Below are 19413 nucleotides of genomic sequence, written 5' to 3' on the forward strand. Positions count from 1 at the left end.
AACCCACTCCAGGGTTCTTGCCTGGAGAATCCCAGAGAGAGAGGAGCCTAGTGGGCTGCTGTCTATGGGGTCGCACAGAGTCAGACACGACTGAGCGACTTCACTTTGACTTTTCACTTTCATGCATTGGAGAAGGAAATGGCAACCCACTCCAGGGTTCTTGCCTGGAGAATCCCAGAGATGGGGGAGCCCGGCGGGCTGCCGTCTATGGGGTCGCACAGAGTCGGACACGACTGAGGCGACTTAGCAGCAGCAGCAGCCACATTCTAGACCGGAAGATGACAGGAAATGGCAGAGTAGGGCTAACATGCTGGAGAGATTACAGCTAAACAACAGATTATCCTCTTCTCCTTAGTGATGACAGAGTCAGCTGCTAATCATTTGATCTGGGAATCAAAGTTGCAAATTACATAATTTGATCAGGTGAACTCCTCCAGAGTGGTTAACTGATTGAGAAATAAGAGATTGGTTCTGGCCACCAGGAATTTGGTCACAGAGGGAACCCAGTACGACAGGAGAATGAAGAAGAGCCAAGGTGTTAGTCGCTCAGTCGTGTCCAACTCTTTGCGACCCCGTGGGCTGTAGCCTGCCAGGCTCCTCCGTCCATGGGATTTTCCAGGCAAGAGTACTGGAGTGGGGTGCCATTGCCTTCTCCGGTTAGTTGCTCAGTCGTGTCCAACTCTTTGCAACCCCGTGGGCTGTAGCCTGCCAGGCTCCTCTGTCGATGGGATTCTCCAGGCAAGAGTACTGGAGTGGGTAGCCGTTCCTTCTCCAAGGCATCTTCCCCACCCAGGGATCAAACCAGGCCTCCTGCATTGCAGGCAGATTCTTTACTCTCTGAGCCACCAGGAGGCCCCAATGACAGGAGAATAGTGGCCAATCGACCACTGCCTACCAGAGGGCGAGCAACAAGACTTTTTGATGGTGGAGCTGAAGCCAGAAAGAAGATGACTGCCTTTGTTTCACCTGTGTCACCAGTGAAATAGGTGGGTATTTCTGGTGTCAATCAACCAGGGAAGAGAGTCTCACAGCAGAGAGACAGGACTTATGATAATGGGCCAGAATTCTATAGGGACAGGAAATTCTGGTCTTTTTTGGAGGTGAGAGGGGAGCAGACTTGGAAGAATCTAGAATTTGAGGGCCTGCTGGGCTAGAGAGAAAAAGTGGCCTTTGCCACTTGAAGAGAGGCCAGGAGCCAGGTAGAGAGAGAACATGTGCAAATGAGCTCATTATCTTTGTTCCCCCAAACCTGCTGCACTCTCCACGTTTCTACTGTCAGAGATGGCAGCCCTGTCTCCCCAAGTGCCCTGCTGCTCAGACCGCTCGCCTGGGCACCGTCCTTGAAGATCACTTAAGCCCTAGAGAACTGATCGCCTAAGTCATTCAGCTCTATCCACAGGCCTCTATCTCCCCTCACCCAGGCCCTGCACAGACTCCCATATGCCACCTTTAGCTAGAACTTCAGCAACAGGCTCCTGGCTTGTCCTGCAATGGGTCCTAGCTAAGCTCCCTTCCGCACGCTTGAAGCCAAAAGGCTGATCTAGAAATGTCACGTTCTTACTACTCTGAAATGGTTTCCCATGCTCCTTAGGCTGCAGTTCAAACCGTTTAATATGAATTACAGAGACTTTGATCTGCTCCCCCAGGACCTTCCCTGAGTGGTTATGGGCCCAAGCCATGGAGTCATGGCTTCTCTGGGTTCAAATCCCCACCGCACTGCCTGCCAGCTTTGAAAGCTGAGCAAACACCTGCCCCTCTCTGTGTATTAGTGTTCTCACCTATCATTTTAGAGGTTGTTTTATCCATTTGCAGATAGTATTGCCTTCCTCAGGTGGTTGTTGTGAGGATTGAACACAGTAAAGTCCTCGGAAGAGGGCCTGGTACCTAGTAAGCCTTACACCCGTGTCAGCTGTTACTTTTATTTCGGATTCTCCAGTTCACAAAGTTTTCTCCAGCCTCCAGGCCTTTGCATCACCCTGATCACACTACAAAGCAGCCTGCAGGGGTTGGGCAGCCACCACAAGAAACTTGTGAAGAAGGAAGATTCTTAGGCCCCAGCCCAGACCCACCAGAAATGGGGCCAGCCCTGCCACAGAGTTTTAACAACCCCTCCAGAGTTCTGAGGCACCAAGGCCGGAACGCTGCCGCACTTCTCGTGGTAAAGTGTACTGCATCTTTGTCTCTCCCCCCTGCCGGCTGTAGGTCCCCAGTGGCCAGGACGGGTCCATATCTTGTGGTCAGGGTCCCTGGTAGCTCCTTGGACATGCCATCACAAAAAACGGGAGCCAGCACCAGCTGGAATTAAGTCACACTTTGTAAGCCACACTATGCCCTCGGGCGTCCTCTCTTTGTCCAGTGCCCTGAATTGACACCCACGTGTTCCTAAAGGCTTGTGGAAGTACTCCAGCTGTCCCTGTGTAAGTCCAGGCTGCGGGGTCTCACGCTGAGGGGAAAGGAGGGTCTCTTAGAAGGTGAAGGGGACAAAGACAAGGAGGGTGCTCCCTCAGGGGAAGGCCCGGGGCCTGCAGCAGCGCGGGGCTAAGCGGGTGTACTTCTCCCACAGGGAAGTCTTCTCCTTCGGAGAGACTGTGGAGGGGCCGATGGGGCTCCGCCCAGGAGCTGTCCCCATGACTGAGGCTGCAGAGAACCGAGCAAGAAGCGGCCAGGCCAGGGAAAGGCTCAGCACTGGGCGGCCGCGCAGGGTCGGCCTCCCCACATGGGGACCGGCACCTGACCTCTTGTCTTCCGCTGAGGGAGAGAACTGAAGAGAAAACAAGGGCCCCTCTCCTCCTCGCCCCTCTCTCACCTCCGTTCCTCACTCTCAGACTCCCATCTCCTCCCGCCTGGTCTCCCGGTAACGAAGCCGCTGGGTCCAGCCCCGCGCATGGCTGATGGGGTGCGGGGTGCGGGGTGCGGGGAAGCGCACGGGTTTCCCGGCCATAGTGGCCGGCGGAATGGCTTCCCTGCAGAGGGCCCCGAGCCCCGGAGGGCCCCCTCAGCGGCGACGGTGACCCGCATGAGCGTCCCTGCTCCGCAGGAGGGTCCCGCGCGGCGATCTGGCCCGCACGGCCCGGGGCGGGGCGGCGGGGACCCGCGGACGCGGAGCCCCGGGCAGCGGGCCCTGAGCGCCGGCGGCATGGCCGCGAGGGCGGCCCCGGGCCCGGAGGGGCCCCCGCAGCACGAGCAGGTACGGGCGCAGGCGCGGGCGGCGTCGCCGGGTCGCGGTCCCGAGGCCCGCGCAGGCACTGCCCGCTGCACAGGTCGGTTCCAAGGCCCCCTCCCGCGCGCGCGCCGGGCCGCCGGGATGGAGGGGCGAAGGACCTTCTGGAAGATGCTGTGGCTTGTCCTCACTCCTCCCCACTCCGGGAGGCAGTTCTCTCCGTCTCCCTCTGTCTCTCCCCTTCCCCTTCCCTTTCCCCTCCTTTCCCCCTCTCGTCCTCCTGTCCCTCCCCCCACCCACTCTGTCTTTTCCGGGGTGAACCTTACCCTGCTCGGCCCTGTCCGCCCCCCGCCCTGCGCACTGGCTGCCCACCTGCTCCCCGCTCCCTGGCAGAAGCCCCCAGGGCCCGGGTGAAGGCCGGGGCCTTGAGCAGACGGCTGAGGGGTGCTGCGGGTACATCAGGCTGACTCCGTGGTTCTCACTCAGGAGGCTGCGGCAGAGCCACCTGGAGGGCTGTGCCCACAGATGTAGATTTCCGCCTCCAGGGTCTCCAAGCCTCGCTTCTGGGGTAGACCCTGATCATTTGCAGTCTAACCAGTCCCCAGGGGGTGCTGCTGCTTGAGCTCTGAGAATCACTGGGCCGTCACGTTCTTCCTCCTCCTGGTGGTGGTTTCAAACCCTGTCCACTTATTTATTTTGCATTCATCTGACAGTTCTTAGGCCGTGCCCAGGTACTGGGGACTGGGATACGGGAGGGAGTAACCGTGCAATTAGAGGTGGGCCTTTCCTCTGGGAGTTCACCTTCTGGAAGAGCAGTAAAAGGAGGACAAAAAGAACTCACTGAGAGCAGGAAGAAATTACTGTCCCCAAAACAGGTGCAAGTGAAGCTTTGTAAGATTTCTAAGAAGCAGGGGGTTGCAATTGGCAGTGGGGATGGGCAAGGCTAGTGAGGGGCATGGCATTGAGCTTGGCCTTGGAGAGTGGGTGCGAGCTGACCTTGTGATGACTAGGGAGGCTAGGAATTCTGGATGGAGGGAGCAGCAGTACCACCTTTTTGGAGGTGAAGAAAATTGTTGGGGAGTGGTGAGCATGGGAAAAGGGCGGAGGGAGCCCTTTTCTGTGACCCTGGTAGAAATTCAGAAGGCTTGTCTTAAAGAAGGGGGAAAGTTAAGGGAAAGAGCTAGGTATGCATTTGGGAGTTTCCAAAATGAAGAGGCTCTAAGGAAACTGCATGTCCCTCAAGATGTCCAGTGTCTCAACTTCCTCCAATGGAGGGGCCTGTCCTGCAGGGCGCCCTGCAGGAGGTGGGCCCCGGGCAGCCCAGAAGGGAGGCTGGGGGTGCAGGAAAACCACTGGGGGACAGAAAGTTCTGCTTGGATGGTGCAGAGAGTGTGCTGAGGCAATGGAGGGAGGTGAGGCTGAAAAGGGACATGGGACCTCAGGAGGGACATTAAAAGTGGTGGCCAGGGGGTGACCATTTCTAAATGGTCTGTAGGCTTTATTATTATTATCAATGTTTTGTACATCCAGAATTTCAAGAGTCAAATAATTCTGTAGAATTCTGTAGACTTAAAACACAAAACCAGCAGCTCTACTCCACTCACCCTTCCCCACTTCTGATTTCCACTCCCCAGAGGCAATGATTTTCAACTTTTTCAGTCATTTTTTTCTGGTCTATGCTCCATATTTTCAACAATGCGGTCATACAACACTTCTTGATTTTTAGTCACTAGTGCTGTTGGATCGGGTCCCTGCTATGGGGGATAAGAACTACACTCTCTCCCACCAACCTGTCCACTCTCACCCCACCCCATGCCCATGACTTGCTTTCTTCCAGGCTCTCACGTTAGTTGCATCACACGTTGGCTGTCTTCACTCACTGCCTATGTCAGGGGCTCCACGCGAATCCTCGTCACCCCCAGCCGGTCACTCCATGTACACCCTGAACTACTCTGCACTCCCTTCAGTTCTGGTTCCTTCATTTTCTGTGCACCATTCACCCATTCCTCACCAAGCTCACTGCCAGACCTGGACTCATCCCCAAACTCACTTGCCAGGCTCTTCTCAACATGCTGGAGCATGTCAGCGGGTCTCTCTTATAACTCCTGGGTTTGGAGCCTTTGCGTTTGACCCGTGTCTTCTCTGTGTATAGGCTCTTCCTTTTGAACCACAATGTTCAGACTTCCTACTGATGTAATTTGATGTGGCTCTTTTTTCATCAGCTCTGCTGGGCACCTGGTGAGTCCTTTCCTTCGAAACAGGTGTCTTTCAAGCCGTGGGAATTTTCCTGTATAATTTCTGTTAATTTCTTGACTTTAGCCATCTCTGCTCTCTTATTCTGGAAATCTTCTTTTTGGATATAAGATTTCCTGGACAGATTCTCTAATTTTCTTATATTTTCTTTCTTCTTTTCTACCTCTTTTGGTTTTTTGTTTTGTTTTGTTTTGTTTTGGTGTTTATTTTTTTTTATTCTTTCTGAGGGAGTTTCATTATTTATCTTCAACATTTCCATTAGATTTTTTATTTTCAGTTCTCAAATTTTTCTTTTCTAAGATTTTTGTCTGTTTCCATTTCTAAAGCCTGGGGTCCTTGTCCTCGTGGGTGCAGAGCCCTCTCCTGTCTCCAGCACTTGGTCATCTTTGGCTGTCTGCCTGTGTTAAAGGGGAGACAGTAAAACACTGTTTGGAAGCTCTTTAAGCAGGGAGAGCTTGTGGAAGGGTAGGCTGCACTGGAGGAGAACCTAGCCAGGCCTTTTCATAGGAAGGATGATGCCAGTCCATATCTGTAAGCCTTTTCTCTTGGCCTGGACAGTATCGCAGAGACATCCTCTTCCACATGCTGCCTGGCAGCCAGCATCCCCAGCTAGGTGGCAGGCCTAGAGCAAGAGTACAGGTAAAGGCCCACATGCCTTGTGTCTGAAGATTATAAGCCAAGCTGCTCTCACAGGCCTGCCTGCAGGTCCACCAGGACCTCTGCTGCCTCCCTGGCTTTCAGGAGGCACGCCCTCCCTGCCCGCAGGCGGTTTGCTCACCCGAGTGTAGTGGCTGCCTGCTGGGGCTGGATGTGCAGGTATCCATTTACTGGAGCTGCCGTAACAAGAGGAGTTTACTGAAGGGATAAATTGGCAGATTGGGATTGACATATACACAGCGCTATATACAAAATCAATAACTAATAAGGACCTCCTGTATAGCATAGGGAAGTCCACATTCTGAAAAAAGAAAAAAATGAAAATGAAATGTTAGTCGCTCAGTCGTGTCTGACTCTGCAGCCCCATGGATTGTAGCCCTCTAGGCTCCTCTTTCCATGGGATTCTCCAGGCAAGAATACTGGAGTGGGTTGCTGTTTTCTTCTCCAAGAGATCTTCCCAGCCCAGAGATCGAACCCAGGTCTCCTGCATTGCAGGCAGATTCTTTACCATCTGGGCCACCAGGAAAGCCCACATTCTGGGATAACCTATATGATAAAAGAATCTAAAAAAGAATGAATCTTAAAAAAATAATCTACAAAAGAAGATGTATATGTATAACTGATTCGCTTTGCTTACACCTGAAACTAACACATTGTAAATCAACTATAGTCCAATAAAAAGTAATATTTTTAAATAGAGAAAACTTTAAAAATATTGATAGAAAGGGAAAAAGTAGAAATAGAAAAAAATAGGGCTTCCCTGGCAGTCTAGTGGCTGAGAATCCACCTGCCAATGCAGGGGACACGGGCTCCATCCCTGGTCTGGGAAGATTCTGCATGCCAAGGAGCAACTCAGCCTTCTCGCCACAACTGCTGAAACCAGGATGCCTAGAGCCTGTGCTCCGAGAAGCCAGTGTGATGAGACGCCCGTGCACAGCAGGAAGAGCAGCCCCTGCTCACCACGAGCAGGGGAGGCTCACGCTCAGCAGTGAGCACTAAGCACGGCCAAAACTAAAGCAATCAATCTTTACCAAAAAAAAGAAAAATAGAACCTTACTCTTTCACAGTTCTGGGGGCCGGAAGTCTAAAACCTGTGTGTAGGCAGGGCTACGGTTCCTTCAGAGACTCTAGGGTGAACCTTCCTTGCCTCTTGCAACTTCAGCGGACTCCAGGTGTCTTGGGCTTGTAGCCGCTTCTCTCCAGTCACTGCCTCCATCTCAACGTGGCTTCCTTCTCCATGCCTGTGTGTCTCCAGGTGTCAGATGGCCCTTCGACTTTCTCTTATATCGACTCCAGGGTTCAGGGCACACCCTAAATCCTGGAGGATCCCATCCCCAAATCCTTAACTTAATCACACCTGTAAAGATTCTTTCTTTTTCCAGATGAGATCACAGTCATAGGGACCAGAGGTCAGAAATAGGCCATATATTTGGGGGTTGGGTAGGGAGGGACAGGTTCATCCCCCCTGCAGAACAGAAACCAATGCTAGGACTGGTCCCATCAGATGCCTCAAGGACTCTTGATAGGAAGCAACCCACTGCACAGCTCACCTCCTCACTTCTCAGACTCAGGATTTCCAGGCAGTTCATATCTGCTTCCAAACTACCCACTGGATGGAGGGAGAGCGGCAGTGTGGTTATGATGGGGGCCTGGTCCACTGAGACACCAGCTTTGGATGGCCTGGGGTGGAGAGGAGGGTGCAAATTAAAAACTCTATCTTGGCAAAACCAATACAATATTGTAAAGTAATTAGCCTCTAATTAAAATAAATAAATTTAAATTTAAAAAGAAAAAAAAACACCTCTATCTCTGATTTTCTGGGGCTCGGACCGATCTTTATTTCTCCCCTTCTTCTCCAGTCCACCTGAGAACATCAGCCTATACCAGCCATCTTCAGTCAATTTTTACTCAAGCTTTCAAAATATTTCCTCTTTTTTTGGCCCTCTTTTTTTTTTTCAGGATCTTAGTTCCCCAACCAGGGATTGAACCGGCACCCTCCAAACTGAAAGCACAGAGTCCCAACCACTGGGCCACCAGGGAATTCCCTCAAAATATATTCTTGAGTTAGAAAAGAGGGAAAAAATCCTCTGTGTTTCCAAATTTGAGATGCATGGGGGTAGAGGGGAGGCTTCTAGAGCAGGGCAGTGCCCATGGAGCCTGATGGAAGACCAGGCTGGAATCTCCCCTCCAGATGAGGACTTTAAATGCTTCCGCCCTCCCTGCCAGAGCCTGGGTCTCTGAGCCCCATCGAATTCCCCCAGGCTGGGGTGGGGTGGAGAATGACACTAAGTCTCACACGGACTGAACCTTCTATTTTCAACGCAGCTGCAGCCACACTTCTAGAAGGGCTAGGCTCCCTCCACCCCTCAGCCCTCCCGAGGGTCTTCAGCATAGAACGTTTGCTTTCGGGAAGGCTTTTCCAGAGTTATCACTAGAGGGTTGAACCATCTTTGCATAAACGAGCCATTTGTATTTCCTCTTTTATGAATGTCTTGTTCATGTGCTTTGCCCTTTACAAATGCTTTATCTCTTTTGGATTAAATTGTAAAAGCTCTTTTTCTATTCAGTTTAGCCACTTCTTGCCTTCACATATGTTATATTTTCTCCAGTTTATCTTTCAAATACAGGTGATTTTAATCTGTTTTTTGTCCTCAAAATTCATCGATTTTTTACAGTTTCTGAGTTCCATGTCATACTTAGAAATGCCTTTTTCCCTGAGGTATTATTAAAGTGCTTAACTGTATTTCTTCTAGCACTTTTCAGGTTTTCCTTTCACATTTAAATATTTGATCCTTTTGGAATCTATTTTGAAGCTGGGTATGGATCCAGCTTTACATTTTTCTCAAAGGACTAGCTAATGGTCTCAGCACCATTTTTTTTTTCCATTATTTTGTTTTGGGGTATAGCCAATTAACAATGGTGTGGTAATTTCAGGTGAACAGCGAAGGAGTTCAGCCATACATATGTATGTGACTCTCCCCCCAGCCCCCTCCCATCCAGGCTGGCACATAACCCTGAGTAGAGTTCCATGTCTCAGCACCATTTACTGAACAATCCGTTTCTTTCTCACTGCTCTGAAGTAGCTCGCTCATCATCTGCGGCTAGGTCTGTTCCTGGGCTCTTCTGCCCACTCACTGTCTTCCTGTTCCTGGGCCCGCAGGCCGTCAGCTAATTTCTGTGGCTGTGCTGTGGGTTTCAGTGGCTGACAGACCACACCCCTAGTCTTCACTCAGCTCCTGAATTTTCCTGGATATCCTTATGCTTATCCTTCAGATGAAATTTAGTGTCATTTCAGTTTCCAAAATAAGTCCTCTTAAGCCCCTGGATGGGCTTACATAATAACATACCATAAAAAAATCTTTCAAAAAATAGATTCCATGCTAGGGAAAAAGAAAAATTGTACTATAGGAAACCATTACTAGAAAAGAGATGTCTCTAATTGTACCACCATCGTAGTTTGCTTTTTCCCTAAGAATAAGAAGATTGTTTCAATATCACTTGAGCTAAGGAAGTTCTTTATTGTATTTAGCAGAAATTGTTTCAGCTGCAGTCTCCACTCCCTAAGCTTTCCTCGTCTTCAGTAGAACAGTTTATCATACTCCATTTAAAATGACTTCAGAACCAGACTCACAGATACAGGGAACATACCGGTGGCTGTAGGGATGTGGGGTGTGGATTAAGAGAGAGAAACTGCTATGTATAAAATAGATAAGCAACAAGGGCATGTTGTATAGCACAGGGGATTACAGCTATTATCTTGTAATAACTTTTATGGAGGATCATCTGTAAAATACTGAATCACTATGCTGTATACCTGAAACTATTATAATATGGTAAATCAACTATACTTCAATAAAAAAACAAAAACAAGACTTGGAATCTGGTGGGTAGTTACACATTTATACCCAAAGCTACATTACCTGTAAAAGTCAAAGGAAGGGTATCTTCTCAACTAAAAACCCAGTGCCCTGTTTTAAGCTAATTTGAACAAAAAGCACTGTGAAGCCAAAGATCTTGAACAGCCAAAAGGGGACCCATGAAGTCTTGGTTGCAACTTTTACTGAGATGACTGGCCCTTGGATGAAGCACCTTCTTGGAAAACTCTCCTCTAGTGTCTTATTTATATTCACAGTATTGCAGTGAAGTAGATAAGAGCAGTTTTTACGTCAGTCTCCAGCCTCTGAGAAGGAAATGGAGACAAGTGCAGGTTGGTGATGCGCCTGGGTTACCCGGAGCTCCATTCAGCTCAGTGTTTGGTACTGGATGGGTCTGTGTGGCTACAAGGCTCATTCCCAAAGCAGAAGCCAGTCAAGTCGGCCATATCCCACTAAGGAGGGGACTTGGCCCTGCTCTTCCCTGAGGGCTGCCACTAGAAGGCAGCCTTGAGCCCAAGTGCCACAACCTTCATTTGGATATCAGGGACCACCTGGTAGGATCAGCCAGCGGCAGAGAGCCCCAGGGAAACCATAGTTTTTCCAGTAGTCATGTATGGATGTGAGAGTTGGACTATAGAGAAAGCTGAGCACAGAAGAATTGATGCTTTTGAACTGTGGTGTTGGAAGACTCTTGAGAGTCCCTTGGACTGCAAGGAGATCCAACCAGTCCATCCTAAAGGAGATCAGTCCTGGGTGTTCATTGGAAGGACTGATGTTGAAGCTGAAACTCCAGTACTTTGGCCACCTGATGTGAAGAGCTGACTCATTGGAAAAGACCCTGATGCTGGGAAGGATTGAGGGCAGGAGGAGAAGGGGACAACAGAGGATGAGACGGTTGGATGGCATCACCGACTCAGTGGACATGAGTTTGGGTGGACTGTGGGAGTTGGTGATGGACAGGGAGGCCTGGCGTGCTGCGGTTCATGGGGTTGCGAAGAGTCGGACACGACTGAGCAACTGAACTGAACTGAACTGATTTCAAGAAAACAAAGGGAAAAAAAAACTTGTTTAATGTCTGATTTGTGTAATAAAAGCTTTATTGGCCTTTTCTTCTTTGCCATCATTGGGGATTTCAGCTTTTGATGCTACTGGACTAGAGGTTAAGCTGTCTGTATTCTCCATGAAAATTTATACAATGATGTCTTTCCAAAAATTAGCCTTAGAAGTTTCGAATGACCCAATGTAGTGGATCAGCAGCACGTGGGTATACCCTGTAGGTCAGCCTCAAGCACTTTGCTGGGAATGCTCTCCCATCCAGCCCACGGGCTGGGCCAGATTACCCCCTTCTCTGTGATCAGGGTTAAAGGTAAACAAACAGGAGGACACAACAATGCTCCAAACAAGAAGCTGGTCAGCTCTGACTCTAAATCCTTGAACCTGGAGAATGTCATCTCCAAGTTCTCACTGGCATGGTTTAAGACACCAGCAAAACAAATGTTTTTCACAAGTTCTCCAATTCATAGATTACATCAGAAGCCAGGGGGGCACTGCCTGTTGGGAGGCCACTTCTACAACTTTGACTGAATTGCCAAACAAAACCACAGGAATGGAGCCTCATGTGGTTTCCTGACCTTAGAGAGCAGAATCAAGTATTTATTCATAGTGACCTGATTACTGTTTTGTTTGGGTGTACGTGTGTGTGTGTATTTAGTTCCATAATTAAGTATTTTGTTAGAGTTTTCATTCTAAACTATTACAGTACTAGGAAACATCAATATTTTTCATGGTTTGAGTTTCTCATGTAATACTGTAAAATGGAAGCTAAGGAAACAAGAAAATTTTGAGAATGGATCTTTTTATGTTTTTCAGATCTCCCACACAAAGCTTTCTGAGGAGGATGAGTGGAAGTAAGTGATTTGTATTTTTTTTAATAGCTGATATACTAAAAATTAGATTTCCATTGTAATAGTTCAAGAAATTAAATGCAGCCATCGTTTTACTTATAAATTCCCCAGGAGAGAAGGTGGGTTAGCAAAGCCATGTATGCACAATGATTGTATAGACCCACACTGCAGGGGTTTCATCGGCCTTCTGCAATGGGCTCCGTGCTGCTCCACGAATGTATATGTCCCTCAATATGTGTCCTTATATGTCCTTGTTCTTTTAGGCACAAGATACATCTTGTTTTCCTTTTAGGCTATTTCTTCTGTGTTATGGTACCTACTCTGGGGCCATTGGACTCCTATGGGCACCGAATGAAATAAAACTGTTCCTCCTTTTTTTGCATTATGGTCACCAATTATGAATGTATTCCTAATCAAAATCGATGATATCTGTTACATTCTACAACGGTTTATACTTTCCAAAGTACTTCCATGTAGGTTAACCATCTGAGATGCATTTTCACCGTATATTCACAAAATCGTTAATGTTATAAAGTATATTTTGTTTGATATCTATGCAAGTCCTATTTTAGACTGATGACAAACCCACTCTTCTATCTATGTATTACACAGGGTGTTAAATAGTTATTTTGGACCTGGAATGTAAAAACTATAAGTAAGTGCTTGTATCCTTTTATTTTTTTCCCTTCCCATTTCTTCAGAAGAATGAATATGTTTTTTAAAGAGCTTCTAGAAATCATTCTCGGCTCCTAAGCTCAGCTTCCAATACAGAGACCAATAGCCACATAATTTTATTCAATTGTTTACCTGATACGGACTTCAGCTTCTCCATTTGATCAATGAAGGGGTCTCAGCACATCTATGGTACCTCCCAGCACTAACAGTCTCAGATTCTATCTGAGAAGATAGATTTCTGAGAAGTTTGAGAATAGTTGAGAAATTATTAATTATTCATGGAAATGCTAGGAGCACAGGAGATTCAACCAGTGCAGTGCTTTAACAACGTATGTTAGTAAGTTAACGGAGAAGGGAAATGGCAACCCACTCCAGTATTCTTGCCTGGGAAATCCCAGGGACAGAGGAGCCTGGTGGGCTGCCGTCTATGGGGTCACACAGAGTCAGACACGAGTGCAGCGACTTAGCAGCAGCAGCAGCAATAGCAGCAGCAGAAATATTTAGGAGGCTCTGTGGGCTCATTTCTGTGCATTTTCCAGCAGGGGGCACCCCTGGGATTTGGATGGAGCCCTTGCTGAGGTAGCTCTGTAGAAATGTTGGTAGAGAGAAACCCAAACCAGGTACCCAATAAGTGGCTTTAAAAGGTCACAGGATGGTGCCCTTGGAGTGCTTTCTGATCAGTGCCCTAACTAAATGCAAACTAAGAGATTTTGTGACTGATAGTGCCTCACTTGGGGTAGAAGCTAATGCTAACCAATATTTATAAAGTAATTGTCAAGGTTCATATTAAATACTATTCCACTTTTACCTAATTCCTGAACCATTCTCTCTTCCTCTGGGCCAGTAGATCCCAATTTAGGCTGCACTTTAGAATCATAAGAGGGACTGTAAAAATTACTGATGCCTCGACCCGTCCTAATGACCCCATTTACCTTAATTACCTCTTTAAAGACCCTTTCTGCAAACACAGTCACATTCTGAGGTCCTGGGGGTTAGCACTTCAGCTTATGAATTATGAATTTTGAGGGAACCCAGTTCAGCCTAGAACACCAAGCAAGGGTCACTTCACTGATCTGGGGTCCAGCCTGGACACTGTGATTTTCAAAAGCTCCTCAGTGATTTCCAGGTCACAGTCCAGGTCAAGCAGCTCTGCTCTAGATTCTCTTGGAGGCCACTTCTTCTACAGGAGGTTAAACCAGGTGACATACTACTTCAGTGGTTTTGTCTACCACGGTATAAAATTAAAAGTCCAACTAAACACGGAAGCGTTTAGTCACCCTCTGAATGTTTGTGCCTAAGATAATACTTAGGCCTCTTCTTTCTCCTTATGATGAAAATAATTTCTACAACTCCGAGGTTTTCCATAGCCCCACAAATAGTATTCTCTAGGTCTGCCGGATATCCTTTTACTTAAGAATGTTAGAAATTACTTGAAATTGCCAATATTTGATTGGAGGGGTTTTTTACTTCCAAAAATGGCAATTTCATATGATACAACCTAATAGTGAGTATTATTCTTCATATGAAAGTGAAAGTGTTAGTTGCTCGGTTGTGTCTGACTCTTTGCGACCCCATGGACTGTAGCCCGCCAGACTCCTCTGTCCATGGGGTTTTCCAAACAAGAATACTGGAGTGGGTTACCATTTCTTTCCCCAGAGGATCTTCCCGACCCAGGTATCAAACCTGGGTCTCCCACATTGCAGGCAGATTCTTTACCATCTGAGCCACCCGGGAAGACTATTGTTCATACAGATACAAATAAATTATCATACAGTTACAGAGCACCTGTCTTGTGAGGTACAGAGAGATCACTATTTTAGATTTGAAAATGAGGAAACTGAGGTGCAGAGAGAATAACTGACTTTCCCAAGGGGATGATGTGGCAGAGGGGACGTTGGAACCCAGGTCTTCAGAGCCCACCAGTGAGCTTTCATCCCCACTGATCACCTTGAAAGGACAAGGCTGAGGCCAAAAGCACGTGGGCAAGCTAAGGGCAGAGAGGAACTGGTTTCACTGACAGACTCAGGCTGCTCTTCTCTGCTGTCCCTTCCCCCAAGCCTGGGGGAAAGGGGGGAACTGAGAACTTAGGAAAGCTTTGTAATCAAAGCTTAGAAAACCCCCAGTTTGAAATTCCCAATTGCTTCTCATGAGTCCTGCCTACTTTTCTTGTTTTGCTAACTGTCCAAGAGCTGAGGGCTTATGCAGCTGACTTCCTTTGCCGGTTGCAGCCTGCAGCAGGAGAGGACGTACGAGATGCACCGGGGACACGAGTCCATGCACGTGGAGATGATCTTGATCTTCCTCTGCGCCCTGGTCGTTGCCCAGATAGTGCTGGTGCAGTGGAGACAGAGGCACGGCCGCTCCTACAACGTGAGTCGCCCCCGGGGGCCGCTGGAAGCCTGCTCCTCTTCCCCACACATCCCTCTTCTGTTACCACTTTGAAGGAAATGGTTTGGTTTAAGTCAGTGGCTCTCAGCCCCATGCAGTTTTGCCCCCGGGAGACTCTGAGCAACATCTGGAAACATTTGTGATTGTCACGCCTTAGCAGGAGGGAAGCGGGGAGGGGAGTGGCTACTGGCATGTAGCGGCAGAGGCCAGGGATGCCACTCCACACGCAAGAATAGCTCCTCATGACAGAAACACCAGTGGTGCCAAGGCTGAGAAACCCAGGCTTAAGTGAGCCTACTTTCCTTTTGGGCATGAAGTATTTTCTGCCAATGGCCCAGGATAGGAGGATTAGGAACGGCAGAAACGAAAGGCTGAGGCTGTCTGACTTGGCTTCATCAGCATTAAACTCTCTTGGCATGGATGGTTTCTGTCCCCAGGGGGGACGGGGGGGCGTGGTAAAGCAGACCCTGAGCTGACCTTTTCCACATGGAGCAGGATCCTGTTGTCACAGACCCCTCCCACCTAGCACGCCCACTGGAACCTCCCCATCTCATGGCCTCAGTCATGGCCTGGGGCTTGTTGGACCTGAGACAGGCGCTGCCATGCTGAGAGCAGAGCTGCTCACAGCCCCGGGTGCAGCAGAATCAGCTTGGGGAGTCGTTAAATGAGACGCCCAGGTCCCACCCCCAGAGTTAAATGAGACGCCCAGGTCCCACCGCCAGAGTTTTTTCACTCCATGTAGGCCAAATAACTTGCACATGGAACGAGTTCCCAAGTGGTACAGACATTACTGGTCCAGGGATGGCACTCAGAGAACCTGCGATGCAGGCCTGAGAATGGGCTGGGTGGGGAGATGCTGGAGAGGAAAAGGGCCCACAGTTCACGCTCTCCACGGCCTGGGGTCTCAGACTGGTCATTGTGTCAGAAAACTTGCCTGTGACAAATGAAGTGCTGGCTTAGACAAGTATTTTATTTTCTTTCCACCCATCGTAAAAATTCTTTCCTACATAGCATGGGACTGAAAAGAACTCTTCTAAGTTTCCTCTAATATGTAAATCTAAGTTAATTTTGACCATTTTATTTAGAAAGGGGAATCTTGGGAGATTTTCGTTTGTTTTTTAAGCAAATGCATCCATGGGCTGTCACGTCACCGCTGTCTTGTAAATTAAAATGAACACCCTCTGTATTCCACTTGGACAAATTTTCTTCAATGAAGGAGAGTAGGATCAAACCTCATTAGTTATTCTCTCTCATATCAAAGAAAAAGCCCCTTAAATATATGGTTTCCTTATCTTCAAAATGGAAATAGCTAGCATAGAATTTCTAGAGTCCTTAAAAAGAAACCTGGATCTTTTTAATATAAATTCATTTATTTTTAATAGGAGGTTAATTACTTTACAATATTGTATTGGTTTTGCCATACATCAACATGTATCCTCCACAGGTATATACGTGTTCCCCATCCTGAACCCCCCTCCCACCTCCCTCCCTGTACCATCCTTCTGGGATGCACCAGCCCCAAGCATCCAGTATCATGCATCAAACCTGGACTGGCGGCTCGTTTCATATATGATATTGTACATGAGAAACCTGGATTCTTAAGGAAAGGGTTTGTAGCCCTGTTCCATCCTTCCTTTATAACTGATAATTACCTCTGAGGTTGTATGAGTTCAGTTTCCACAAAGACACAGATGTGGATTTACTTAGAAAGAAATCCCCTTTGAAAGGAAACACCACATCAGCCAACTGACTTGAGAACGGTATCCCACCACTCCTCTGCCATTTTTATTTGGTGATTTTTGAGGTACCTCATGCTAGAAAGGACCTGTCCTTGTGTCTGACGAAGTTGCTCATATGGAAGCTGAAGCTGCCGCTGCCTCCATCACTGTGGAGCTTCACGCACTGGCTGCACCGGCCCATGAGCACTCAGGGCCCCCTTGGAGGGCTTGCTGCCGCTGGCTGTTCTGAGCCTGACGGCTGGCTACAGCTGTTGGCCGGCAGGAGTGGCCTTCCCAGGTGTTTCCCGGTGCTCACTGCACAAGCTGTACTGCCCAGGACGCCTCTCCAGGGACCTTGCTTTTGACTGTGCTCTCCCCCCCAGAACTGGGCTCCCACAGTCACTCCCCTTCTCCCTGAGGCGCTGGTACTGTGTCCTGCCACACAGCTGCACTGCTTTATGTCTACTCAGATGCGCTCTGTGGTCCTGAGGATACCTTGGAGGTAACCAGGTGACTGTGAGTGTTGCATCCCTTAGGGTGGCCCATTGTGACAAAGCCGGGAGCCTAAGGATGCCTTCAGTGGTCAAGCACAGATTTGGGTCTTGGGGTGGTCCCAAAGGAACTCTTCTGGGTTAGCACAAAGATGCACCTGGCCTCTAGAATCTTCTCTACTCCTTTGCCCATCATAGTCCATCTACTGTTATTGCATGGCCCCAAAGGAGCAGGTGGAGAGACCCTGTGTGTCTCTGATGACAGTCTTTGGCTCAGGTAAGATCCGGCGGGTGAGGCTGACCATTCCCATGCCGATCCTTTGGCTTTACCCTTGCTCTGTGTACCTTCTGGGAGGTTCACTGCCAGAGCCGTCATCAGAACTCGGCCATCTCAGGAGCCCTGGGTGACATCCGCAAACATTGGGGCTGGAAATAGTTCCCAGAGCACCTGTAGCTGACTCCAGCACTGGTTGCCAGCTCTTTCACTGTGGTTTGCATGAACTGTATCCAGAAACCATTCAGGTTAACATCTTTGGTATGAAATTTGATGGACATGTTTCCATAAAAGCTGACCTAAACAGCCTTGTCATCCAAAAATAACCCAACTTGTTTTTAACATATAACCTAACTTTTAACTTGGGCTTCCCTCCCTTTACCATTTGTGGTGGCTCAAATGGTAAAGAATCTACCTGCAATGCGGGAGACCTGGGTTCGATCCCTGAGTTGGGACGATTCCCTGGAGGAGGGCATGGCAACCCGCTGCAGTATTCTTGCCTGGAGAATCCCCATGGACAGAGGAGCCTGGCGGGCTGCAGTCCAGGTGGTCATGATGAGTCAGACATAGCTGAGTGACTAAGCGCAGCACAGCACTTTTAACTTCTTTCTTTTGGCATTTAAGTTTATGTAGGACCTACCAGAACTAGAGCTTTTAACATGTTTATAAGGTTCAGGAAGCTCCTGGCTCTTTTTACAAGGGACCATATAGAGAAGTTTTTGATGAAACTTCGTGAATTAATGCTGTAACCTTCACCAATACATTAATAATATATCATTATATATAACATATTAACTATAATTACTATGATATAGTATAATAATATACTATAATATACTAGTTACTCCATAATAATTATTATATTACTATAAAATATATATGAAATACCATATATAAATTTATATGTAACTATTATATATTATTACAGTTGTGATTAAGTGCTTTTTGTTCATTATCTAACTTACCCTGGGAGGTAGTAATTTTTTACTCCCTTTGTGAAATATAGTTCAGAGAAATTAAATAACTTGGTCAAGGTCACATAACTAATTAGCTGCAGAGAGGAAACAAAAATCCAACCTCATTAGTTGTTTTCTCCTACATCAAGGCTACTGATATTCCTTTAACATCTCTGAATCACGCTTTCCTTATCTGCAAAATGTAAACACTGCAAATAAGAGGAGCTTCGCAGGTGACGCTAGTGGTAAAGAATACGTCTGCCAATGCAGGAGACATAAGAGACACAAATTGGATCCCTGGGTCAGGAAGGTTCCCTGGAGGAGGGCACAGCAACCCACTCCAGTATTCTTGTTTTGAAAATCCCATGGACAGAGAAGCCTGGCAGGCTACGGTCCCTGGGGTTTCAGAGTCAGACACGACTGAAGCAACTTAGCACCCATGCATGCAGATAAGAGCCCAACTTCCAGACTTGAGACTCAAAACACTTCCCTGTGAGAATTTCTAGACACACAGAGAATGTTCAGCACCATCAGTTGACTCTGAATGCATTCAAGGGATATGACTTGTAAATAACATTTGTGTAAATTTAACCATACACTGCAAAAGCAGTTTACTAATAAAAGAATGCTTTTCTGAAAGCTTTTGTAAAGCTAAAGTGAATACCACCCCTCCCCCGTTAATCTACATTCTCCATTAGGAGGCTTGAATGCATTGTTTTTTCAGATATCACACCTGTGTATCCTGCCTTGCCACACCCCCCTACTCTGCCATTTGCTTTGTCTGGGAGTGTTCCCTGGGCTGGTTCTATGAGGTGTATTTCCGGGAATGAGGGGCAGGCTGTGAAGAGAAGAGCCCTGGCTTAGAAGTCAGACAACTCTAGTTGCTCAGCTTGCCGCAGTGAGCCTCAGTTTTCTGATCTTTAAAAAGATGGCATTTTTAAAAATAGGAAGGCCTTCTGGTTTCAGCTCTGATACATAAAAAGCTTGAAAGTCATCACTTGCTACAAGGGAAAAAGCTGAACAAGCTGAGTGTCAGTGACTTTTCCTGGACTTATCAGGGAA

At 47.8% G+C, this 19413-nt stretch overlaps 1 protein-coding gene across 1 annotated transcript in view; it reads left to right on the forward strand.

Annotated features, from left to right (window-relative positions):
• Positions 1–3136: 3136 nt before the first annotated feature.
• RNF175 (ring finger protein 175) overlaps positions 3137–19413 on the forward strand; it is a 62437-nt gene continuing 46160 nt past the window's right edge. The window contains exons 1-3 of the mRNA XM_068990210.1: positions 3137–3187; positions 11815–11852; positions 14753–14894. Coding sequence (XP_068846311.1) covers positions 3137–3187; positions 11815–11852; positions 14753–14894 — 231 coding nt within the window. The remainder of the gene's footprint in view (positions 3188–11814; positions 11853–14752; positions 14895–19413) is intronic.

This window comes from Capricornis sumatraensis, chromosome 17, assembly GCF_032405125.1.
Source record: "Capricornis sumatraensis isolate serow.1 chromosome 17, serow.2, whole genome shotgun sequence".
Lineage (NCBI taxonomy): Eukaryota > Metazoa > Chordata > Mammalia > Artiodactyla > Bovidae > Capricornis > Capricornis sumatraensis.